This window comes from Megascapheus bottae, chromosome 1 (genome assembly GCF_031878675.1).
Source record: "Megascapheus bottae isolate mThoBot1 chromosome 1, mThoBot2.hap1, whole genome shotgun sequence".
Lineage (NCBI taxonomy): Eukaryota > Metazoa > Chordata > Mammalia > Rodentia > Geomyidae > Megascapheus > Megascapheus bottae.
Window position 1 is genome coordinate 31,225,655 of NC_143509.1, and position 25,623 is coordinate 31,251,277.

Below are 25,623 nucleotides of genomic sequence, written 5' to 3' on the forward strand. Positions count from 1 at the left end.
ACCTAATCTTCAAATATCAACCTTCTGAGTAGCTTAAGAAGACAGCTTGCACTGGTACTCAGGAGAGGAAGCCATGTTGTTTTTCTTTTTTTCTTGCATATTTTCTAGTAATGGACCTTGAACTTCCAGCTTTTTGGTGGTTCACTGCAGATCAGTCTCATGGACTTTTCTGCCTGGGCTAACCTCAAACCGTAATCCTCAGATCTCAGTCTCCTGAGTAGCTGTGATTATAGGCCTGAACCACTGGTGTCTGCTCCATTTAGTTTTATTTTGCAAAACAGCAACTCTGCTGTATGTACCAAGTATACCTTCTTCTTCTAAGGTCTAAATCAGCTGTGTGAGCACTGGCTCCCTCCTGAATGTCTTGTGCTTTTTTTTTTTTTGCCAGTTACAAGGCTTGAACTCAGGGCCTGAGCACTGTTCTTGGGCTTTTACAAGGCTAGATTTCTACCACTTGAGCCACAGCACCACTTCTAGCTTTTTCTATGTATGTGGTACCAAGGAATTGAACCTAGGTCTTCATGTATGCCAGGCAAGCACTCTACCACTAGGCCAAACTCCCAGCCCCATCTCTGTGCTTTTTTTCTGAACTTGTGAATACGAAGAAGGGACGGTCTTTAGAAAATGTGACTTGTCAGTCTGTGCCCCGTGGTAGAGCGGACGGACAGCCTATCCTCACCGCATGTTCGATGCTTCTTTTGCTCTGCTGGTGTAGGATGGTGCCTGGCTGGGCAATGTTCTGGGAATAGGGCAGGTTGGTGATGGTGAAGTTCAGATGGAAGTTCTGGGAGCTGGGACTTCCGGTTGGCACTTCTGTAGGTAGAACAACAGATTGAACTTTGGGCCTTTGGTTTATAGGACAAGTTTGTCTACCACTAAGACATATCTTTGTTCTTTTTTTTTTGTCAGTTCTGGGGCTTGAACTCAGGCCCTGGACACTGTCCCTGAGCTGCTTTTTGCTCAAGGCTAGCACTCTACCACTTGAGCCCCAGCACCACTTCCCAACTTTTTCTGTGTTTGTGGTACTGAGGAATTGAACCCAGGGCTTCATGTATGCTAGGCAAGCACTCTACCACTAAGCCACATTCCTAGCCCTATGCTGTATATGTGTGTGTGTGGTGTGTGTTGATTTTCAGATTGATCCATCATTCATGAATACTTGAGCCAACCTGGGTGAAGATCTTCCTATGTGTGTTTCCTTCATGGCTGATCCACATAGCCAATAACATATTCAGCTTTTTGGGCTGAGATCGGGTCTCAAAAACTTTGCCAGAACTATCCCTGAATTGAAATAATTGATTTGGGTCCCCGGAGTAACTGGGATTGCAAGCATGAATCCATCACACCCAAGATTTATAAGATTTAACAGTTCTCTTCCTTCCTTTCTTTTTCTATTTCTTTCTTTCTTTCTTTCTTTCTTTCTTTCTTTCTTTCTTTCTTTCTTTCTTTCTTTCTTTCTTTCTTTCTTTCTTTCTTTCTTTCTTGCCTGCTTGCTTGCTTGCTTGCTTGCTTGCTTGCTTGTGCCAGTCTTGGAGCTTGAACTCAGGCCCTGGATATTGTGTCTAAGCTTTTGTGCTCAAAGCTGGCACTTTACCACTTGAAACATATTTCCACTTCTAGCTTTTTAGTGGTTTATTAAAAATAAAAGTCTCATAGACTTTCCTACCTAGGCTGGCTTTGAACCTCAATCCTCAGATCTCAGTCTCCTGAGTATCTAGGAGTGCAGGCATGAGCCATCAGTACTCAGGCCCAGTCAACACTTTTTTTTGGTATAGTCCTGCTATGTTGCTTAGAGTAGCCTTTGAACTCCTTGACTCCATCTTTCTGCTTTTATGCTTCCAAGAAGCCAAGACGATGGGTGTTTACAACCATATTCCCCTCTCCAACCAACACTGAATAGCCATTTCTCTGTGTCCAGCCCATGATTCAGTAGTGACTCTGAGTTGATTTGACTGCAATGAATTCCTAGCCTGTGTTTGGCTTCCCCTACTCTGTTCTCTTCAGACAGCTGAAGATATAGGCAAAGAACTGCCATTTCCTTCTCTGGATTTTAGGGCAAATCAGAGGGATCACCGGCTACTCACCAATAGAGGTGATTATTGTGACCTGTTGAGTGTAACCTGCAGAGAGAGAGACTGGTTGGAATGTATATGTACATCTATATCTACATATACACAGACATATATATGCATGACCATATTGAGGCCTGGAAGGGAGGACGTGGACTCTACATTACAGCAAACACAGACAACGGATGCGTACCATTGACATGCAGACTGTGCTGATCCAAGGTGTAGTTGCCCAACTGGGTGACATTGTGTGTCATTTGGCTCAGTTCCCAGTACAGCTGCTGGATATCCAGCCCAGGACCCACAGGATCATGGTGGTAGGCACAGATAGCATGCACACTGGTAGCTTCTCCATCCTTTTCAGGCCTGGAGAGAGAGAGAGAGAGAGAGAGAGAGAGAGAGAGAGAGAGAGAGAGAGAGAGAGAGAGAGAGAGAGAGAGAGAGAGAGAGAGAGGAGGAGAGAGAGAGAGAGAGAGAGAGAGAGGAGAGAGAGAGAGAGAGAGAGGAGAGAGAGGGGGAGAGAGAGAGAGAGAGAGAGAGAGAGAGAGAGAGAGAGAGAGAGAGAGAGAGAGAGAGAAAGAGAGAAGGGGGGGTGGAGAGACAGAGGTTTGGAGACTCTAAAGAGACCCTGGCACCCATGAGGATGGCAAACAGGAGAGCACGGCTTAATCTCATCCCCAGTGGATCTGGTCCTCCTTGGCAAAATGGTGGAGTCCACTCACCTGAGGGAATTCAATCTGCAATGGGAGTAGACAGGACCCAGGCTGCTGTTCCAGAGCAAAGGTTCGAGCTGGGGAGGAAGGAGGAGGGAGGAAGGAAGAAGCTCAGAGAGACAGGAGTTGGTGGGGGGAGAAAGAAGGTGAAGACTGGGTGGAATAGATTCCATCTCACCAGATGCTGCAGGATCCTCTCTGTGCCATTGAACATGGCGGAGCTGCTGCTCAAGTCTTCTGAGAATGGGAGGTTGGTGATGGTGAAGTTGAGGGTGAAGGTTGTCAGAGAGGAACTCGTGGCTGTGGGAAGGGAAAAAGGGGAGATGTTGGCAGTGGAGAAGTGGCCTTGGCACCAGATTGGACTTCTAAATTCATGTCCTCTACCTCCATCTTCTCCTCATACGTCCCCACCCTGGGGGTGGAAATGGGGTTGTCACATACCTGTGGTAGATTCTGGCTGCACAGAGGTGGATGGAGAAGGCAGGATTGTGGTGGCTGGCTCAAGTGCTGTGGACAAGGATGGTAGTCAGGAGAAGCTCCTCCAGCAGAGTCCCATGCCAGTGCTCCCATGCCCAGGCAGACCAGAAACAGGCGTGAGAAAGTGTGTGTGTGTGTGTGTGTGTGTGTGTGTGTGTGTGTGTGTGTGTGTGTGTGTCTACGGAGGGGCAAGGGTGTGACTTGACAGCTCAAAGGAGTGAGAGCAGTGAGCAAGAGAGAGGCTGGACATGGAAGACACACCAGTGACAAAAAGCAGAGGCGATCAAGAGACTGTAAAAAGAAAAAAAGAAAAACATAAATGGAGGGTCAATGAGAAGGCGAGAAAAATAAAAATCAGAAAGAGACTGCTGGTGCTGTCTCATGCATGTAATTCTAGGGACACGGGAAACAGTATGTACACATGTGTGTGCACACAACACACATATAAATCAGAAAGAGAAGTTGGGGAGGAGACAAGGATAAGCTGGAGAATAAGTGTAATGATGGATGAACAGACATGTGGTTGGCTAAGGGGATGGATAGATGAATTTCTGAGTAGATAAATGGACAGATGAGTAGACAAATAAATGGATGGATGGGTAGATGAATGGATAAATGGCTGAACAGATAGATGAGTGACTGGATGGATACATGGATGGATTTGTGGGTGGGTGGATGGAAGGATGGGTGGATGTATGGGTAGATGTGTAGATGGATGAATGGCAGGTGGGTGGATGGGTAGATGGATGGATAGCAGATGGACAGATGGTAGGTGGATAAATGGATAGGTGGATGGATGGATTGGGGATGGGTGGTAGGTAGATGAATGAATGGATAGTGGTTGGGTGGATAGATGGACGAATTGGAGATGGGTGGTGGGTGGATGGAGGGATGGTGGGTGAATGGATGTATGGATGATGGGTGGGTGTATGTATAGATATCAGTGGTTATCTGACTTCAACTCCTAATTCTATGCTCATTTAAATATCTTCCCTCCAACCTAGAGCAATATGGAAAAGTCAGAAATCCAATGCCACATGTAGAGGTCCACAAACAGGACCCACATTTCTTTCTCCCATAGGGACCTTGGCTCCACTCAGGGGATTGCCTGGAATTTGGGGTGGGCCTCCTTTGTGAATGAGAAGAGAGGTGTGGCCCATGACACACAGAGGCTAACAGGGGTGGGGAATGAAGACACATACTTGTAGGAGGCTCATCTGGACCTGGTTCATTATAACCTGGAAAAGAAAGTCACACAGTGGGTAAAACTGTCCCAGTGGGGCCACCATCCACATGAGCCCTGCCTGGATTACACCCAGCCATAGTATTCAATGTACATACAGGAAAGTGGAACCAGGAAACATAAGGGGAGGGGAGAGGTAGGGAGAGATGGGGAGAATAATAAAGGATGGCATCGATTGAGATACATGCACATACTGACATGTTAAACCAAAACCCCTGTGTTATTTTTTAAATTTCAATTTTGTTGTAAAGGTGATGTAGCAGGGGTTATAGTTACACAAGTTAGGTAATGAGTAGATTTCTTTTTGAATAGTATTATCCTCTCCCTCATTTTCTCCTACTTTTCTCTCCGGCACTCTTCCCCCCACCCCCAAGTTGTAAAGTTCATTTCCAAAGCAGTGTCTTGTGAGTATCACTGTAGAATTGGTTTACTATTTATCCCACCATTTCTGTAATTCTCCATCCTTTCCTCCAAATCAAATAAACTTGCATACAAGATAAAGGGTACTGAAATCAGAAACCGTGACACCATGGATTAAATTGAAGGAGAAAAAATAACTGCAAAGAGTATAATAAGAAAAACCTCATTTCCATTTTATTTTTGTGGATCATGGGGCTTGAACTCAGTCTGGGTGCTGTCCCTGAGCTATTCAGCTCAAGGCTACTGCCCTACCCTTGAGCCAAGTTCCACTTCCCATTTTCTAGAAGTTAATTGGAGATAAGAGTCTCAGGTCCTTTAGTGCCTGGGCTGGCTTTGAACCTTGATCTTCAGATCTCAGCCTCCTGACTAGTTAGGATTATAGCTGTGAGCTACCACACCTGGCTTCTTGTTTCCATTTCTGGGAGTTCATTTCAATAAACATCATTTTATTTGATCATATTGAGCTTTTGTGATCCTCTTCTAAGGATATCCTCCTTTGTTCACAGTGTGCAAATTGCTCAGAGTGCTATTTAATTAAAGATGCCTAAATCAATCATTTGTCTTTTCCTATCCATTGGATTAACAAATACTAGAGGAAGGGAGAGGGGAAACACTTAGGCTTCCTTGACACAGCTTGAATTTTCCTAAAGATCCGGAAACACAACAAATCAAAGAAAGGCTGGGTAAATGGGACTGCATTAAACTGAAGAGTTTGTGCATGGCAAAGGACATAGCAAGGTAAACAGAAAGTCCTAAAAAAAAAAGACTTCTCTGAAGAAAAAATAAGAATGGCCAATAGACACATGAAGAAATGTTCAGCATCTCTTTGTGTTACTTAAGGATAATAATGATGATGAAAAGAATTTCCTAACTGGTCACTGTGGCTCACGTCTGTAATCCTAGCTATTCAGGAGTCTGAGATCTAGGAATTTTGGTTAGAAGCCAGGCAAGAAAGTCCATGAGACCCTTAACTCCAACAAACTACTCAGAAAAAGCCAGAAGTAGTGGTGTGGCTCAAGTGGTACAGCACTAGCCTTGGGCACAAAGAGACTCAGTGATAGCACCCAAGTTCAAGGCCTAGGATCAGCAAAACAAGATTCCCTCTCTTTCCCCCAATTATATATATGTCTGTCCTTGCTACTGTCTGACCTTCCATCCACCTTTCAATCTATCCCTCCATCCAGGGAATGCTTTAGGAGTGGTCGTCTATTTACATTTGGGGAGTAGACCTCTGAACAGGACAGTCTGTATCCTCTGGGAGTTTGTTACATCAGGACAAGATAACTGTGTTGTTTATTTGTTCCTGGTAGCAGGTGTGAGGCCTGGCTTACCATAGTGTGGACAGAACAGCAGAAGGAAGCAGAAGTTGACAAGGGAGAAACTTGTATGTCAATGACTCCAGCCAAACTGGAGGACCAGGTCTAACTCAAACCATCAACTTCTTAACTGGGGGCATGGGCATGGGCAGGGCCCTTGAGACCATTTTTTTCCCTTGGGGTTATAATGGGACCATGGGAGGCCGAGGGTGTCTGGATGCCTGCTTTATGGGGTGATGGCAGGAAAGGATAGGAGCTGCTGTCGCTACATGGGAGGGGGAGTCGGGGGGGGGGAAGAAGGGAAGGAAAGGAAAGGAAGAGAAAAGAGGGGAAGAGAAGGAAAAGGAAGGGAAGTGAAGCTAGAAGGGAGAGGAAGTAAAGGGAAGGGAGAAGAAGTGAAGGGAAGGCATTTGATTAACTCTGTGCCTTTGCTTTTACCTCAGAGCCTCATCCAGGGGACATGAATTCATTTCTGACCTTTCCCAGTTCTGTGCTGATTCTAGTACCCTGCGGTTGGCAAGTCAAGGCTCCCTAGGGGTTGAGAGTGACTGGTTTCCCCTCCAGTGCTGGGGTTATACCCAGCAGAGAAGTGTATCTATCGTGGAGGCCAAGACAAAAGGAGAAGCTTGGTGCTGGTGGCTCATGCCTGCAATCCTAGCTATTTGAGGCTGAGATCTAAAGATCAAGGTTTTAAGGTTTCCAGCCAGGGCAGGAAAAATCTGTGAGCCTATCATCTCCAATGGATCATCAAAAAAGCTTCAAGTAGAGTTGTGGCTAAAGTGGTAGAGTGCTAGCCTTGGGCACAAAAGCTCAGGGACAGTGCCCAGAGTTTAAGCCCTAGGCCTGGCAGAAGAAGAAGGAGAAATAATAATAATAATAATAAGTGATTGTAGCCTCATCTGAAACTAAGGCTCATGTCTTGAATCTGACATTCCCAAGCTGCCACCCTCTTGGTTATATTATTAATCTATCTGACCCATTTGTTGTTGTTGTTTTGTTTTGTTGGTCATAGGGCTTGAACTCAGGGTCTGGGCTCTATCCTCGAGTTTTCTTACTTAAGATTAGTACTCTACCAGTTTGAGCCACAGCTCTACTTCTGGTTTTCTGGTGATTAATTGGAGAGTAGGAGAGAAGAGTCTCCTGGACTTTGTTGCTTGGGCTGCCTTTGAACCACCATTCTCAGACCTCAGCCTTCTGAGTAGCTAGGGTTAGAGGGGAGGGCTACCACTAGTGCCTGGCTGTGTGTGTGTGTGTGTGTGTGTGTGTGTGTGCTGGTCCTGGAGCTTGAACTCAAGGCCTGGGCCCTGTGTGTAAGCTTTTTTCTGCTCGAGACTGGCATTCCACCACTAGAAAGACAGCTCCACTTGTGGCTCTGTAGTGACTTCAAACCATGATCTCTCGGATCTCTGCTTGTTGAGTAGCTGGGAATACAGGCGTGAGTCACTAGACTAGGCTAGTTCCTTTTTGGTTGCAAAATGGGATTTATCAAGGACAAAGATTTGCAGAATGATTGCAGAAGGTCAATGAAATTCCTATTTGTGTCTCTCCTTACTGAGCAGCTCACTGGACAGGTCACTTCTTTTTTTTTTTTTTTTTTTTTTGCCAGTCCTGGGCTTGAGCTCAGGGCCTGAGCACTGTCCTTGGACTTTCTCAAGGCTAGAGCTCTACCACTTGAGCCTCAGCAGCACTTCTGGCTTTTTTCTATGTATGTGGTACCAAGGAATTGAACCCGGGTCTTCGTGAATGCTAGGCAAGCACTTTAACCACTAGGCCAAACTCCCGGCCCAGACAGGTCACTTCTTGTGGGGTGCAGGGACCCAGGACACTGGGGTTGAGGGACTTGCTTACCATTGAGGTACAGACTGTCTTTGTCCAGTGAGTAGGGGCCCAGCCGGGCAATGCCATGCGTGTACCAGCTCAGCTCTCGGAACACCAGCTTGGCAGGCAGCTCCAGGCTACCAGGGGCCTTCTGGTAGGCACAAACCATGTCTACTTGTGTCTGGGCACCATTCTTCACAGACCTTGTGAGGAAGGGGTTATACTTTTAAGTTAGGGGTGCCATTGTATCTGTAGTTTCCCCACACACCGGATAGCCCAGTCCCAGCTACACTGCATGGTTGCTGCATGGATATAGGCATTCTTCGTATGTCTACAAGCGCCTCTCATTCCTTTCTAGGTTTATTTCCTGCTCAGCTCTCAGCTTTCATTCCTCCTCACCCTTTCCCCCCTCTTCCTCTTTCTTGTCATCCTCTTTGTGTTTTCTCCCCTTCCTCCCCCTTCCCCTCTTCTTCCTCCTCCTTTCTTTTTTTTCTTCTGTTACTCCCTTCCTCTCTTCTGCCTCCTCTTTCTCTTTCTCTCCTTCTTCCTCTTTTTTCCTCCTTTCTTCCTCCCCCTTCCTCTTCTCCTCCCCTTTCTCCAGTCCCCATAGCTTCCCCTCTGGTTCACCTCTATGTAATCACAAATCATGTGTCCTTATTTCTTTCAGAGTGTCGTTCCAACCAGTCTTGTTTACTATTGGCTTCTGGGGGCCCCAGAACCTAGCACAATTGCCTACTCTATCAAAAGCTGGAAGTGGACTCATTGCTCAAGTGGTAGAGTGTCAGCCTGGACCAGAAAAGCTCAAGGACAGCATCCAGACCCTGAGGTCAATCCCTAGTACACACACACACACACACACACACACACACACACACACACACACACCCTTCTGAGTGGATGTTTTGAGGGAAGGGAAGGGATGTTGGGATGTAGGGAGGGAGGTATTTCTCACCTTAAAGTGGTCACTCTGCACCCTGTGTAACGAGGACCCAGGCTACTCTTCCGGAACAATGGACTGAGCTGGAGGAGAAAGATGGCATCAGGGGGGATGAGAAGAAGGGAGCTGGTGTGGGTTAGTGACAAATATCAGGCCAATAATGGGCATGGAAGGGGTGGACACAGTGCCACAGGCTCACCAGATGCTCCATGAGGGCATCCGTGATGTTGAACTTGACAGAGCCAGGGCGGCCCATGTCAGCTGAGTAGCGTAGGTTGGCGATGGTGAAGTTTACAGTGAACAGCTCCTGGCTGATCTCCCCGGCTATGGAGGGTACAGAGATTATATGAGGTATTGAAGGATGATGGAGGGTGGGTGGGGTTGGCATGAAGTGGGGTTCCTTAATGTGGAGACCCCTTGTCTGTCCCCTGGTAAACTCAAAGGTGGCTTGTGAAAAGACAATTCTAGCAGCAAGGTAAGGGTGCCCTTGACTGGGGGTCTAGACGGGCCATTTCCACCCATCCACTACCCATCCATCCATCCATCCATCCACCCACCCATCCACCCACCATCTATCTATCCATCTACCCACCCATCCATTCATCTACCATTCATCCACCACTCACCCACTTGCCCATCCACACATCCATTCATTCATCTATCTATAACTCATCTATCCATCCTTCCATCCACCCACCCATCTACTTACCCATTCACTCATCATTCATTCATTCACCCCTTCCTCCCACTCTCTCTCCTCCTTCCCTCCATCCCTTCCTCCCTCCCTTTTATGCCTTCTGTGCATCTTTTTATCCTTCCTGTCCCATCTTAACCTCCTTTCTGTCTTCCTTTCCTCTCTTCACTTCCCTTTATCCCCCTCTCCTCTTTCCTTTCTTTAATCTTTCTCTTTTGTCCCCCCTCAGAAACTGCCCTACCATTTGGGATATACCTCAGCCCTTTTTCCGCTTTACTTATTATTTTAGATAAAAGCCTTTATTTTCCCTTGGGCTGCCTTTTGATGCCAATGTTTTCCCTTATGCATACTGTGCCCAGATTTTTTTCTTGCTGTTTTTATTTGGCCTGGGTGCTCACCTCAAATTATAATCCTCCCAATTACTGCTTCTCCAGAATAGCTGGGGTTATAGGCATGAGCCAGTGAAGGCATCCCTTGCATGTGTTTCTTCTCCTTCCTTTCCTTTCTTTATTTTCTTTCATCTATTCCCTCCATTTCCTTTCTTCCTCCTTTCAAACCTTCTTTTAGGCATCTTCCTGTATATACTTCCTCCCCCCTCTTCCTCCTCCCCAAGTTGGGGGATGGCTTCCATCACTGAAGACTGGAGCTGAAGGAAAACAGTTGCTCCTCAGTCTGGAAATGGAGATGGTACCCAGAAATGAGGATCAGAAATACTCACTGGTGGTAGTTGGGGCTGCAGCTCCCAGGCTGAAACCTGCAGTGAGTAGAGTTGAGGGAGGGTTGAGTGAACATAAAGGATTATGGGTACAAAATGGAGGACTTTTGATAAAAGTAGAAGGAAAGAGGCAAGGGAGAGAAATTCAACAATTCAGAGTGGAGGCAAGCAGGTGCTAAGATGGCAAGGCAGCTAGACCCCGTCGTTGTCCTTGGGATTTGAGGTTTGAACTCAGGGCCTTGAACTTCTTCAACAGGTGCGCTGCATCTGAGCTATGCCTCCAGACTACCTTTTTCCTTTTATGTTAGAAATGGAGTATTTTGGGGGGCTGGGAGTTTGGCTTAGTGGTAAGAGTGCTTGTCTAGCATGCATGAAAACCCAGGTTCAATTCCTTACCACCACATACATAGAAAAAGCCAGACATGGTGCTGTAGCTCAAGTGGTAGAGCTCTAAATTTGAGAAAGCCAAATGACAGTGCTTAGGCCCTAAGTTCAAGCCCTGGTATTAGGAAAAAAAAAAGAGTTTCTTGGACTTTTCTGGGCTGATCTCAAATTTCAATCCTTTGGATCTCAGCCTTCTGAATAGCTAGAATTACAGCATGTGAGCCACCAGTACGTGGTTCTCAGGATGTTTTGGGTTCATGATCATGACTACAGGACCCAGCCCCACAAGGAAGGGAAAAACTCAACAGAGATGCAAGTTTTGCTCAGTGTTTTGGGAAAACCCAAAAGTTCAACTGAGGTAGAAAGAATATGGCTGTACATGGCTCCTCACCATTGACATAGAGACTGTTCTGATCCAGGGTGTAAGGGCCCAGCCGGGAGACACCATGTGTCTCGTGGCTCAGCTCCCAGTACAGCCGCTCTCTGTCCAGTCCAGAGCCAGTGGGGTCAGGGTGGAAGGTACAGATGGCATCAACACCTGTGGCTGCTCCATCTTTTGCAAGCCTGGAAAAAGAACAAGAAGTAGAGTCCTGAGGAGGGGTTCCAAGCATTCTGGTTGTGGTGAGAATGCCAGCGGTGAGAATGTTAAGCATGTCTCATCTGAGACAGCCTCCTTGCACTGAGGACAGAAAATGTGCTTGTGTGTACTGCTAATGGGGTTTGAAGTCACAACTTGGGTGCTGTCCCTTAATTGTTTTTTGTTTTTTTTGGTCAAGGCTAACTCTTTACCACTTGAGTCATACCCCCACTCCCTGTTTTTTGGTGCTAAATTGGAAATAAGAGTCTCATGGACTTCCCTGCCTGGACTGGCTTTGAGCCATGGTCCTCAGATCTCTATCTCCTGAGTAGCTGTGAGCCATTAGCACTCAGCTTCAGAAAACATATTTTTGCCAGTCCTGGGGAGTGAACTTAGGGCCTGAGCACTGTCCTTGAGCTTTCCTCAAGGATAGAGCTCTACCACTTGAGCCACAGCACCATTTCCAGCTTTTCTATGTATGTGGTACTGAGAAATCGAACCCAGGTCTTTGTGCATGCTAGGCAAGCACTCTACCACTACGACAAACTCCCAGCCCAGAAAACATTTTTAAAATTAATATTTCCAGACAGGATGTATGATCATCCCCTTTCTTTGAAGAGGAGAGCCCTCATTTCTAGTGGAATGTCATTTAGAGTTTAGATTTTGTGAACTAAACACAGTTCCTTCTTTGGATGATTCCACTTCTTCTGAGCAAGAAGATGTGAAGGTATTGTGGTAAGTGCTGGAGTCAGGCCTGAGCCCTGCTGTTTAGGTCTACCCAGGAAAAATGGCCCCTTCCCTTTTTGTTCTCTCATCTTTCAGTCCTACATGTAAAACCCCCCTACCCCTAGAGGTCCAGGACCAGCTCCTGTAATCCAGATAACTGGCACAGCTGGGGTCAATGGAACATTCTCCAGGCTCTGAAGTCACCTTCCCATCCACATCTCCACGTTGCCCTTTTTTTTTTTTAACATAATCTCACCCCCCCCATTAGTTCTCTTTCTGCACACTTCCGTCTACATCTGGTGCAGACCAGAAGTTTGGCTCTCCCAAATACTCTCTGTTTAAACCCTATAGAGGTGTCCTTTCTCAACCCTTACATCTGTTGTCATCATCCTAAGGAATGACTCCATCTGGGGGAAATATGTGAGTGTAGGTCTCACCTAAGTGAAGCCAGGCTGCAGCCAGTGCAGAGGGTGCTGATACTGGTCTTATTGAGCAAAATATTGAGCTGATGGTAAAAGAGAAGGAGGTTAGTGAAGAGGCTGAGAGCCTGTGATACAAGGATAGGAGGATCATGGACCGAAGCTCACCAAACGCTGTAAGATCCTCTCGGTGATGTTGAACTTGGAGGAACCTGGGCTCCCCATCTCTTTCATGTAATGCATGTTGGTGATGGTGAAGTTAATGGTGACTGGTACCATGGTAGAGATACTAGCTGTAATGGTGGAAGACAAGAAAAATGTTGGGCTTGGGAAATCATGACCACAGCTGCCTCTGGGTCTAACTGTGGGACTGTTAGAGGTGAAGGAGGGAACATGCTGGAATTTGTTCAGTGTGCATTTGTGGACTGCCTAATGTATGCAAAGTTCTGTCATGAAATCTATGGGTCCAAGATAGAGTCTTCCATTATTGTAGATGAAGGAGTGAAAGGATCATTATGCTGCAGGGGAAGCCAGTGTAAGTGTGTGTGTGTGTGTGTGTGTGTGTGTGTGTGTGTGTGTGTGTGTGTTAATGAAAATCCAGGAGGAGGACTGAGGGTAGTTCCTTGCAGAAAAGCCAGCCTTCGTTTCCTTCCTTCCTTCCTTCCTTCCTTCCTTCCTTCCTTCCTTCCTCCCTCCCTCCCTCCCTTCCTTCCTTCCCCTCTTCTCTCCCTCCTTCTTTCCTTGCTTGCTTCTTTCCTTCCTTCCTTCTTTTCCTTCTTTCTTTACCTTCCTTTCTTTTTCCACTTGGAGGGGGGGAAAGAAACAGCCTGGGGCAAGGGGCCCAAGCCGGGCATAGAACATGGCCACTCCAGGAACTTAAAAATTCTTTCATTGTGGTTACAGGGAGAGGTAGACATGAGAACAGAGAGATCCTCTTAGCCCAGCAAGAGGATCCAATAACCATCCCTATAATCAGATGGCATTGTCCAAATTCCGTCAACAAAACCAGAATGATAGAAACATCTGCCCTCTGGTAAGGATATTGTAATTATTAAGTGGGAGATGGTAGGTGTAGAGGCCACTGCAGTGGTGATCCTAGCAACACAGAAACCAAATGAAATGGTAGTGGCTTAAATAAAGTTTGAGTGATGTATATGGAGACAAAAAAAAAAGAGCCAGAGAGAAGTCTCAAATGGAGAAAAGAGATTAGGTGATAGATGAATTTGGGACAGGAGTAAGACTTGAGCCCTTAGCTTCTGTTTTTGACCATGAAATAGAAGGACTGGGGTGCAATGATGGCTTCCGCTCAGAGATTGATTGGTCCCCATGATGTCAAGGAGACACGTGGACAGATGCTCAGGAATTCCTGTGTGGTATGAGTGGGATATGGAACAACAAAATGGTTTCCAGAACCCCTGGAAATGTAAGTGTTCTTTGGAGAAGCTGAGTGAGCTATGAGAGATGTGATCTGTCTCAAGTGATGGGATAAGTCTTTCATTAGTTTAGTACCCATGAGAACCCGTGGCGTTTTCTACCTGTATTTCTGGTGGTTGAGGGTAGAGCAGGGAAGGAAGTGGTGGTCATATCTGCCTGCCTGCCTTCCTTCCTTCCCCTGCTTCATTCTCTGCCTTCCTCCATTCTCTCCTTATCTTTTGTGCCTCCTTTCTTTTCTTTTAAAATATTCAATGATAAGCTGGGCACTGGCTTTTAATCTTACCTACTCAGGAGGCTGAGATCTGAGGATCATGGTTTAAAGCCAGCCAGGGCACCAAAGTCCATGAGACTCTTATCTCCAATGAAGCACCAGAAAACTGGTAGTGGTGCTGTGGCTCAAGTAATAGAGTGCTGGTCTTGAGCTGAAGAGCTCAGGGACAGTGCCCAGGATGAGAGTTCAAGCCCCAGGACCAAACAAAAAAAAAGTTCTATGCTAATCCTGAGGTTTGAATTCAGGGCCTGAGAGCTATCCCTAAGCTATTTTTTTCACTCTAGGCTAGCAAGCTACCACTTAAGCCACAGCTCCACTTCCTTTTTCTTTTTGATAGTTAAGTGAAGATGAGCATCTCACAGACTTTCCTGTCCAGCTGGCTTTGAACTGAGATCCTGAGATCTCAACTTCTTGAGTAGTTAGGATTGCAGGTTTGAGCCACCAGCATCTGGTACCCACCATGGCTGCAGTTAAAATAATTGTGCCTCTCTTTATATTCTGGTGTATCTGGAGCTGGCCATCATCCTTGGTGTGTTTGTTTGGGTGGAAAAATGGGGGGGCTCTTATTAACCCCAAACTCAGCATGCATTCCTGAGCACCTCTTCTGGATTTCTTCCCATTCAAAAAATCGGTATCGGATCGAGAAGTTGGCTTGGCACCACTGATTTTATTTAAAACTTGTTTTTCAAGGGAGTTGTTTAAAGGCGTGCAGAAAACTCACTGTTGGGGGTCATTTTTGGAGCCAGCTATTACCCTCAGCAACACACACACACTTGCACATACACTCACACACACAGATATAAAAAGGGGAGTAAGGAGAGATGCCTTTGTCAGTGAGGAGGCAATTTAGCCATTGGAGAGAGGGTTTATTGGTGACTGATTCCTCCCACAGTGATGATTCATTAGTACGAAGACAGAGTCCTCATGGGGGGAAGCATCAGACTCCACTTGTGAACTCCAGAGACAGAAACTTTGCTTAACGAACTCCAGTATTTGAAGACATTAAAAGAAAGTTATGTGAAATTCTGTGTGTGTGTGTGTGTGTGTGTGTGTGTGTGTGTGTGTGTGCGCGCGCGCCAGTACTGGGGCTTAAATTAGCAGCTGGGCACTGTCTATCTTGACCCATAGATGCATTTATGGCTTGTGGGTGGTCAGTTGGATATAAGAGACTCATGAACTTTTCTGACTGTGTTGGTTTCAAACCATGATCCTAAGATTTGTCTCCTGAGAAGCTACAATTACAGGCGTGAGCCCTCAGCAGCAGGTTTAAACATGAAATAGTTTTTAAATGTGTGTGTAGTGTGTGTGTGTGTGTGTGTGTGTGTGTGTGTGTGTGTGAATAGTGAAAGGAACTGGGCACTGGTGGTTCACAACTGTAATCTTAGCTGCTTACAGGACTGTGATCTGAGGATGGTGATTCAAATCCAGTCAGGGCAGAAAAGTCTGTGGGTCTCTTATTGCCAATAAATTAGCAGAAAAGCCAGAAACAGAGCTGTGCCTCAAGTGGTAGAGCATTAGCCTTGAACAAAACCAGCCCAGGGACAGACAGTGCCCAGGCCCTGAGTTTCAATCCAGCATTGGCAAATAAATATAAATAAATAAAATTGTAAGGATGTTGTGACTGCATATTTGGTTAATATATATATATATATATATATATATACATATTAAAGAAGAATTCCAATGTGAGGCCTAGATCAAAGTGTGACAAGCTTGATATAGAAAACTGGTGTGACCCAATCTCTTCCCCTTGCCCCAGCCCTAAACCCCAATACAATCCTTTACTATTCAGGGAGATGCTATCCCTGCAGAAGATGGGCAGCTCTAAGTGCTTGGTTTTGGGGGCCCATCCTTCCACACATTCCAGAGCCGAGTATCCTATGCTTGTGGGGTCTTGGGGTGTCTGGATTCTTATCTGTTGGAGGCTGGAGGTGGGGGTGGGCTTAGGCAGTGGAGGCAGGGAGCCTCAGGTCTGGGGTTCAGGTAGAGGAAGATGGCAGGGATAGGGAGACTTTTAAAATTTGAGAATACTCACAGCTGGGGGTTGTGGCCAGGGTGTGGTGGGTATAACCTGTGCAGAGAGAGAAGGAACCAGTAAAAAGTCAGGGGAGGGGAGAGAAGCAGAGAGAGAGAATGTAAAGCAGTACATGATAGCCTGTGCTCACCATCAACATAGAGACTGTCAGGGTCCAGGGTGAAGCGGCCAAGTTGGGTGATGCCGAGGGTCAGCTGGCTCAGCTCACTGTACAGCCGTTCTCTGTCTAGTGTGGACCCCAGGGCATCTGGCCGGTAGGTGCACACTGCGTCGACTGCCGTGGCTGATCCATCCTTCTTGGGCCTGGGGTGGATGGAGAATAGGACAATGAGAAGCATATCTCCATAGAGTTCTGACATCCTTGGGAACCCGGATGAGAAGGGGCCAGAGAAATGTGACAGAATTGAGAATTGAGGGGAACACTCCTTCTGGTGATAAAGAGAAAGAAGAAGGAATTTGCCACGTGTGACCAGGACAGGGGTCCAGTGTTGCTATGAATGCTGCAGATTTTAGGATACTTGTGGGGGAAGATGGGCGGATCAGGGTGGATGCTCGTCTGGATCCCTGGATTCCTGGCCATGCTGAGGAGATCCAGGGGAGGACTGGAAGGAAGGAAGCTGACCCAATGGCTTTCTCTGGGCATCACCTGGCAGAACCCTGGGCTGTTGTGAGAACTCACCTGAGCAGGTCCAGTCTGCAGCCAGAGTAGAGAGGGCCGACACTGGTGTTGTGGAACATGGGCCTGAGCTAAAGAGGAGAAAACAGGAGCTGAGGGGATGGGCAGAGGCACGGCATGGTAGTTAAGGTTGGATGGACTGGTCACCAATGGCTGGAGGATGGTGTGTGTGGGCATAGGTCACATATGGATCAGGAAGGAGGTGGGTGTGGCCATAGAGAGGTGAGGGGCAGGAGTGTGATTGGAGGGGTCTTGGAGGTAGGAGGGACTAGATGGAGATGTGTGGGGTCTTCAAGGAAGGGGTTGTCAAAGTAAGATGTGTGGGCCCCACGTGGGGCTGCGAGTGTTGTGTGTGGGGCTTGAGAGATGGGAGGGGCTGGAGTCAGGTGGGCAGGGTGTTAGAGATGGGAGGGGCTGAAATCAAGTGGGTGGGTCTTAGAGATGGGCTGGGTTTCAGTGGGTGTGGCCTCAGAGAAGTGGGAGGAGCTCTCACCAGACCCTGCAGGACCCTCTCCGTGGTGTTGAACTTCCCCGAACCTGCTTCCTGCATGCCCTCCCTGTAGCCTAGGTTGGTGATAGTGAAGTTGAGGGTGAATGGTATCAGGACTGGGCCTGTGGTTGCAGCTGGGGAGAAGAAGGAGAAGCCACACTGAGTCAGGTCTGTGATGGACACAGAGGACAAGGCAGAGGCCCGGGCCATAGGCCTGATGATTTTAGTGACCATATCACTGGAGACCACAGCCAGGATTGGAGGCCTGACCCCTTCCCTCTCTCACAGCTGGTGTATGGACAGGGCCTGGGACTGGCTTCCCTACCTATGGGTGTGTGGTGATCTGGGGTGACTGGGTACTCACTGTTGGGCGTGGTCACTGTGGTCTGGTGGGTATAACCTGCAGAGAGAGATTGGGAGAGGATGAGGAGGGATTGGGAGGTAGAGACTGAAGGGTGGCAGCCTTGGAGGTGGGGAGATGAGGAGTGCACATTGCAGGGGTGCTCAGAGGGCTGTGCTCACCATCGACATAGAGACTGTCTTGGTCCAGGCTGTAGGGGCCCAGATGGGTGACGCCGAGGGTCAGCTGGCTCAGCTCTCTGTACAGCCGCTCTCTGTCCAGCCCAGGGCCTGTGAGGTCGGGCCGATGGGTGCAGCTGGTGTCCACTCCTGTGGCAGCTCCTTGTTCCTTAGGCCTGGGTAGATGTGATGACAGTAAAGTGTTTCCCCCAACAAAGAATCCCAAGAGTTGTGTGAAATGGGAAGAAAAGGAGCTGGGGGTGTGATAGGTCTGGTGGATTCTGGGTGCAGCAGCCTGAGATTTTCATCATAGGTGCAGAACTTGCACTCCAAGCAAGGCTCAAATTCCTGTGTTCATGATGCGGCAAACTGGGAGGGTCGCTGTAGGGGGGGATTTATTTGTTCAAATGTGGAGACCAGAGACAAGGAGACTGGATGTCAGTGAAACTTATCATGTCATTTCCTGTGACGAGAAACCCTAGACACAGAATTTAGGCTGGAAGGAAATGCACTTTTCATCCCAAGCTAGGGAAAGAATCAGAGCATTCTGTATAAGTGAACATTAGGAAGACACTGGGATGTGGACCCCCGAGTCTCCTGCATTCCACCCCCGAAAGAAGATATTTAGAAGCAAGAAATGAAAGGTCCAGCAATTGTCTTGTGGGTGAGGTCACTTGTGGAGGCCCTAGTCTGCTGTTCTGGACTCTCACCTGAGCAGATCCAGTCTGCAGTCAGAGTAGAGAGGGCCAATACTGGTTTTCTTGAACAGGGTTCTGAGCTGTGGAGGAAGGAGAGCTGGGATATTAAAATGCTGAGCAAAAGGATGAGTGGGGCTTGCACATATGGTCAGGTGTTAGTAGTGGTTGTGGTTTTCCACTGTGCAAAAGGGGTTTACAGTGGGCAGGGCTTTGGAGTGTGGGGGAGGTCAGTGGAGTAGTCTACGGATGTGGTCGAGGACCAGTGGGTGTGGCTTCCTCTGGGGTGGGCGGGGCTCTCACCAGTTTCTGCAGGATTCTCTCTGTGGTATTGAACCTCCCAGATCCAGGCTGACCCAGGTTCTCTTTATACTCCAGGTTGGTGATGGTGAAGTTGAGGGTGAAGGGCACCAGGATGGGACCTGCTGCTGTAACAGGTGGTAAAAAGCATGGGGTGTTGCCTGTGTGTTGGCTGCTTTGGGGGCAGGGCTTGCTCTTGATGGACAGCTTCCTTGAGGAGGTGGCTCAAGTCCTTGTTAAGGGACAGGGACTCAGCAAGAATAACTAATGTGCAGAGAAAGTCCCTCATGTGGCAGGAGGCCAAGGTATCTTTCCTACAGGGAGCTAACATTCCTGTAGAAGTCTTACTTTTGCAATTATTTAGTAAGATAATTTCCCTAGATCTATGTATTTACTGATGAGTAATTAAATGAAGATATGTGGAGATGACATCTGTATGTATCAAACCCTTTGACATTCTTTACTGTCATATGACCAATTGCTTAAAAGTAATCATAATAATAAATATTATATATTTATTTTATTTTTGTAGTTTTGCCTGTCCTGGGGATTGAACTCAGGGACTGCATGCTATTCCTGAGCCTCTTTGGGCTGAAGGCTAGCATTGTACATCTTGAGCCACAGTGCCCCTTCTGGCTCTTTTGAATAGTTTATTGGAGACAAGAATTTCACTAGGACTTTTCTGCCTGGGTTGGCTTTGAACTGTGATTCTCAGGTTTCAGCCTCCTGAGTAGCTAGCATTGTAGGTGTGAGTCACCAAAACCCAGCTCATAAATATTATAATTTGAATCAGTACACAAATGCTGAGCTGTTGGAAGGAACTGGTAGGCCACAAAAAACAGAATCTTTCCACAACAGAACTCAATTTTAAAACAGACCAGATTGTGGGAATATTTATATATCTCCAACCACTTAATTTTTGAGAGTCTGTATTATTATGTGTTTTTATGTCAATGGACACATTTTTACGGCTGCATCTTAATGAAAATGAACATTGCTTAGCACAGACATCTTTAGAGATTTTTGTGACATTTTGTATATGTGCATGAAGAAATAAGATATCAACAGCCACTGTACTCCAATGGCAGGCAGCTGTACCTTGTACTATCTGAGGGTTTTTTTTTTTGCCAGGCTTGGGGTTTTAACTCAGGGCCTGAGCACTCTCCTTGGGCTTTTTCAAGGCTAGAGTTCTACCACTTGAGCCAGCATCATTTCTGGCTTTTTCTATACATGTGGTACTGAGGAATTGAACCTGGGTGTTCATGCATGCTAGATAAGCACTCTATCACTAGGCCAAACTCCCAGCCCCTGAGTTTTTGTTTTTGAAAGACTCCTGCAAACAAAAGAGTGACTTAGGAAATTGACATATAAAAGTACATTCTCCACTTGAATAAGGTCCACTAGTTCCTAGATTTTCACTGAACTAACCTTTCGTAAAATTCTTCCAAGCTTGGGGCCAGGAACATAGCCTACTGTTAGAGTGCTTGCCTAGCATTCACGAAGCTTTGGGTTTGAGTCCTCGGTACCACATACTCAGAAAAAGCTAGAAGTGGGGGCTGTAGGTCAAGTGGTAGAGTACTAGCCTTGAGCAAAAAGTATTCAAGGGCAGTGTCCAGGCCCTGAGTTCAAGTCCCAGGATTGGTAAAAAAAAGAAAAAGAAAAAAGAAAGAAAATTCTCCCAAATTGGGCGCTGGTGGCTCACACCTGTAATCCTAGCTACTGAGGATCCTGATTCAAAGCCAGCTCAGGTACGAAAGTCCATGAGATTCATATCTCCAGTTAACCATCAGAAAACAGAAAGTGGTGCTGTGGCTTAAGTGGTAGAGTGCTAGCCTTGAGCTGAAGAGCTCAGGGACAGTGCCCAGGCCCAGAGTTGAAGCCCCACAACTGAAAAGAAATTCTCCCAAAAGGAGAATTTCTACCTAATACACAGCAATAGTGACATAGAACATAAATGAAATGGGATTTACAGGAATAATGAAGTCTCTCCTGTGGAATGTGTTTAACCAGATGATTGCTTGACACAAGCTCTAATCAAGGGCTATTTGGGAATAACTATTGGTAAAAGAAGCTGATCTGTCTGAGTGGGTTTCTGGCACAGCAAACACCCCAAATATGTCAGTCTAGAACAAAGGGGTACAGGTCAGCGCTCCTCTAGGGGTTGAGAAGGTCTTTGAAAGAAGGTCTTTGAAAGCAAAGGCAGTTGTGGGGTACAGAAACAGAGAATGGTGAAGTGTACTGGGTGCTTGGGGAAAGACTGGGACTACATGAACTCTCAAGGTACTGGGGCATCCTGTGAGATCCATCTAAAACCAGACTAGGCCCTTCTGGGCCAGGCTACTGAGGTCACCATTGCTATTTGTTTCTTGGGCTCCATGGACCCACAGGGAGGGTAAATCCTACCTGAGGGACTGGAAGTCAAGGCTGGTATTGCTGGAGACACAGTGACCACCATAGAAGCTGGGGAAGAAAGACATGCCAAGTGCTTGCCTGGGGATCCCCACTATCCTGGGGGTGTTTTAGGCTCAATGGCCTTGTTCCTTCCATTCTGGAGGTGGCTTTCAGTGTGGAGGGGACAGGGTGGGGTTTAACTTGGTTCATGGCAGAGGGCTGGGGCTGAGAGGGGAGGTGGGATTGAGGGAGACCCAGAATACTCACTGCTGGGGGTAGAGGACAGGCTGTGGAGGTTATAACCTGCAGGGAAAGAGGAGGGAGGGTGAGGAGGGTGGGAGGATGGAGAAAGGAGGTCCAGGAAGAGAGGCTGTGGACTCTTGACAGAGCCAAGCTCACTGGGCCTGTGCTCACCATTGACATAGAGACTGTTGGGGTCCAGACTGTAGGGGCCCAGCTGGGTGATGCTGAGGGTCAGCTGGCTCAGCTCCCTGTACAGCCTCTCTCTGTCCAGCCCAGGGCCTGTGGGGTCGGGGTGGTGGTTGCAGGTGGCATCCACTCCTGTGCCAGCTCCTTTGTCTTTGGGCCTGGGCAGACATAATTACAATAAAGAGTTTGCACAAGGAAGAGTCCTAGATTCCTGTGTGTTGGGTAGGAAAGGGGATGTGAGAGGGTCTCCTAGGGAGGAGAGATGCCAGATTTGGATTCTGGGTACAGAAGCTTAACTTTCAGTCACAGGTTCAGAACTTGCACTCCATGCAAGGCTCCAATCCGCACAATTGTGATGCAGAAACTGGGGGTGAATTTGTTCAGATGTGGACATCAGTGACAAGAAAAACATCATGTCATGTTTCTGTGAAGAGAAATCCTGGGCACAGAATTTAGACCTGAAGGAAATGCTCTGTTAATGCAACTTGCGGGGAGTAAGGAGACCTTCAGTGGAAATGAAAAACTCCAGGGGTTCACTCCTGCTTCTAGCATGCAGGACATCTGAGAGGGGACACTATGGTACTGGACCCTGTGCCTCCTGCATTCCAGCCCTGAAAGAAGATATGTAGAGGAAGGGAGCTCTCACCTGAGCAGGTCTAGTGTGCAGTCAAAGTAGAGAGGGCCAATACTGGTTTTCTGGAACAGGGTCCTGAGCTGTGGAGGAAGGAGAGCTGGGTCAGTAAAGTGCTGAGAGAAGGGTGGGTGGGGCAGTAAGAGTGGGCGTGGCTTCATTCCACGGGCGGGGTTTGTAGTGGGTGTGGCCTTATTCTATGGGTGGTTTGTGGTGGGCGTGGCTTTGATCTGTGGGTGGGTCTTTAAACAATGGGTGGGGCTTTTCTCTGGAGCTTGGGCAAGGTCAGTGGAGTAGTCTATGAATGTGACACAGGTCCGGTGGGCGTGGCTTCCTCTGGGGGAGGGGCTGTGCACCGTGGGCGGGATCTCACCAATTTCTGCAGGATTTTCTCTGTGGTATTGAATTTCCCAGATCCAGGCTGACCCAGCTCCTCCTTATATTCCAGGTTGGTGATGGTGAAGTTGAGGGTGAAGGGCACCAGGATAGGGCTTGCTGCTGTAACAGGTAGGAAAAAGACTCCCAACCTAAGCTCAGGGTATTTCTTGTGTGTCCTCTACTTTGGGGGCAGGGCTTGCTCTTGAATGGACAGCTTCCCCTGGGAGGTGACTTGAGTTCTTGCTAAGGACTCAGCATGAAGGTGATTAAAGTTTTGAGAAACTCTGTCATCTGGCAGAAGGCCAACATATCTTTTCTCCAGGAGCCAACCTCCTGCAGAATTCTTACTCATGTACTTGTTGTTTAATAAAAGTAGTTTCCCTACATGTTTTTCCTCAATAGAAATTATGTAAAGATATCTCGAGGTGGCAGCTTTATGCATGGAATCCTTGGAAGTCCTTTACTTTCATATGATTAATTGTTTGGAATTAATTACTAAAATACATACTATAAATTCCAATCCCAACAATTAATAATTACTGAGCACCAATAATAATGAGATGCAAATGCTGAACTGATAGACTGTGAATAACAGAATCCTTCCATGTCAGAATTCAATTTGAAAATAGTGGGAAGGGAAGGTCTTTGAAAGCAAGGGCAGTTGTGAGTCCAGAAACAGAGGATGGTAAAGTGTACTGGGTGCTTGGGGAAAGACTGGGACTACATGAACTCTCAAGGTACTGGGGCATCCTGTGAGATCCATCTAAAACCAGACTGGGCCCCTCTGGGCCAGGCTACTGAGGTCGCCATTGCTATTTGTTCCTTGGGCTCCATGGACCCACAGGGAGGGTAAATCCTACCTGAGGGACTGGAAGTCAAGGCTGGTATTGCTGGAGACACAGTGACCACCATAGAAGCTGGGGAAGAAAGACATGCCAAGTGTTTGCCTGGGGATCCCCACTATCCTGGGGGTGTTTTAGGCTCAATGGCCTTGTTCCTTCCATTCTGGAGGTGGTTTTCAGTGTGGAGGGGACAGGGTGGGGTTTAACTTGGTTCATGGCAGAGGGCTGGGGCTGAGAGGGGAGGTGGGATTGAGGGAGACCCAGAATACTCACTGCTGGGGGTAGAGGACAGGCTGTGGAGGTTATAACCTGCAGGGAAAGAGGAGGGAGGGTGAGGAGGGTGGGAGGATGGAGAAAGGAGGTCCAGGAAGAGAGGCTGTGGACTCTTGACAGAGCCAAGCTCACTGGGCCTGTGCTCACCATTGACATAGAGACTGTTGGGGTCCAGACTGTAGGGGCCCAGCCGGGCATGGGTCAGCTGGCTCAGTTCCTTGTACAGCTGTTCTCTGTCCAGCCCAGGGCCTGTGATGTTGTGGTGGTAGGTACAAATGGTGTCCACTCCTGTGGCAGCGCCTTTCTTCTCAGGCCTGGGTGGGCATGGGATGGGAAAGATGATAGGTGGATGGGCCAGGATGGAAACCTGCCCTTCCTGGGGCAGGAGTGTAGGGAAATCTTGGGAGGAGAAGGCAGATAGATGGGCAGGAGAAAAGGCAGGTCTAACTAATATCTGATACTGTGCGCAGTTTCCTCATGAGTTTGGGACTGTCCATGTGTCATGAGTTCAAGTATTTGTACTAAATTCAAGGCTCCCATCTGTCTTGTCATGTTTTGGGGTCTCCTTCAGATCAGTTAGAGTGGTATTGGGAGCAAAAGGAAAATGAAGTATTCTACTTTTTATAAATAAAATCTTAAGCACAGTATTCCAAGCCAGGAAGAAATGTCTTTTAGTTGCAAAAAAGTGGTTGAAGGGGAGACAGCATGCACATTGGAACGGCATGGTAAGCGCTAATCCTGAAAAGGTGTGCAGGCTCTGAGGTCATCCAGGAGGAATGTGATAAGAATAGAGGATATTTTGGTGGTGGATGCAGTGTTTTCCTGAATTTCATCCCTGTAGAGGAAAGTGAGGAAGGGTTGGGAAGAATTTGATGGATTTGCACTGGCTGGGAGGAGCTAGTGGGGTCCTCTCTGTGTCCTGTTGTTCTAAACTCTCACCTGAGCAGGTGCAGTCTGCAGTCAGAATACAGGAAGCCCACACTGGTTTTCTTAAACAAAGTCCTGAGCTATGGAAGAAGGAGAGATGGGTGAGGAGGAGGAATGTGGGAGCAGAGACAGGACATAAGTGGGTGTTCCGGGCTGGATTCTGTGGTGTTAGAGTGGCATGGACAGAGCATGGCATATTGAGAGGGCATGGCTTTCCTTGGTGGGCGTGGCCATGCAGAGTGGGCGGGGCTCTCACCAGTCTCTGCAGGATTCTCTCTGTGGCATTGAACCTCCCAGAGCCAGGCTGACCCAGGTCCTCCTTGTACTCCAGGTTGGTGATGGTGAAGTTGAGGGTGAAAGGCACCAGGATGGGACCTGCTGCTGTGATGGGATTAGGAGAGAGACACCATGAGCTTGTTCTGGTTCCAAGAATCTGAACACGGAGGGTCTTCTATGTATATTCATGTACTAGGGATGGCTTCTGTTGGAGTAGCAGCTTCCTCAGGAGGGAACCCAAAATGTCAGCACCCCCCACATTTACCATAATTCATTTTCTGAGATTCATCCATTAGTGAAATGAGACATGTCTGAAGAAAACACCTATGTCCTCTGTTCATGAGTCAAGGCCAACTGGAGGATATTTATGAAACCTGGACTCCTTTGTAGCAAGGGGATTTTTTTTGTGATGTTTATTTTACAGAGGGAAAAAAAGTAAGACAATGGAAGCAACATGGGTGTCCCAGGTTACACTGGATCTAAATGGAAAATATTACATTTGAGTGGTGGGTATATTATAATTTGTGTGTGTGTGTGTGTGTGTGTGT

At 47.4% G+C, this 25,623-nt stretch overlaps 1 protein-coding gene across 1 annotated transcript in view; it reads right to left on the reverse strand.

The window, feature by feature from the left end:
- Muc16 (mucin 16, cell surface associated) overlaps positions 1 to 25,623 on the reverse strand; it is a 53,379-nt gene that overhangs the window by 4,219 nt on the left and 23,537 nt on the right. Inside the window, exons 26-57 of the mRNA XM_090329221.1 lie at positions 25,056 to 25,180; positions 24,812 to 24,879; positions 24,020 to 24,186; positions 23,873 to 23,908; positions 23,618 to 23,674; positions 22,753 to 22,877; positions 22,395 to 22,462; positions 21,734 to 21,906; positions 21,587 to 21,622; positions 21,332 to 21,388; positions 18,932 to 19,056; positions 18,644 to 18,711; positions 17,937 to 18,109; positions 17,740 to 17,814; positions 17,418 to 17,584; positions 16,928 to 16,995; positions 16,379 to 16,551; positions 16,249 to 16,284; positions 12,677 to 12,870; positions 12,527 to 12,594; positions 11,178 to 11,350; positions 10,406 to 10,441; positions 9,193 to 9,317; positions 9,009 to 9,076; positions 8,087 to 8,259; positions 4,462 to 4,497; positions 3,224 to 3,289; positions 2,961 to 3,082; positions 2,792 to 2,859; positions 2,263 to 2,435; positions 2,085 to 2,120; positions 680 to 813 (exon numbers count right to left, since the gene is read on the reverse strand). Of these exons, the coding sequence (XP_090185347.1) occupies positions 680 to 813; positions 2,085 to 2,120; positions 2,263 to 2,435; positions 2,792 to 2,859; positions 2,961 to 3,082; positions 3,224 to 3,289; positions 4,462 to 4,497; positions 8,087 to 8,259; positions 9,009 to 9,076; positions 9,193 to 9,317; positions 10,406 to 10,441; positions 11,178 to 11,350; positions 12,527 to 12,594; positions 12,677 to 12,870; positions 16,249 to 16,284; positions 16,379 to 16,551; positions 16,928 to 16,995; positions 17,418 to 17,584; positions 17,740 to 17,814; positions 17,937 to 18,109; positions 18,644 to 18,711; positions 18,932 to 19,056; positions 21,332 to 21,388; positions 21,587 to 21,622; positions 21,734 to 21,906; positions 22,395 to 22,462; positions 22,753 to 22,877; positions 23,618 to 23,674; positions 23,873 to 23,908; positions 24,020 to 24,186; positions 24,812 to 24,879; positions 25,056 to 25,180 (3,269 nt within the window). The remainder of the gene's footprint in view (positions 1 to 679; positions 814 to 2,084; positions 2,121 to 2,262; positions 2,436 to 2,791; positions 2,860 to 2,960; positions 3,083 to 3,223; positions 3,290 to 4,461; positions 4,498 to 8,086; positions 8,260 to 9,008; positions 9,077 to 9,192; positions 9,318 to 10,405; positions 10,442 to 11,177; positions 11,351 to 12,526; positions 12,595 to 12,676; positions 12,871 to 16,248; positions 16,285 to 16,378; positions 16,552 to 16,927; positions 16,996 to 17,417; positions 17,585 to 17,739; positions 17,815 to 17,936; positions 18,110 to 18,643; positions 18,712 to 18,931; positions 19,057 to 21,331; positions 21,389 to 21,586; positions 21,623 to 21,733; positions 21,907 to 22,394; positions 22,463 to 22,752; positions 22,878 to 23,617; positions 23,675 to 23,872; positions 23,909 to 24,019; positions 24,187 to 24,811; positions 24,880 to 25,055; positions 25,181 to 25,623) is intronic.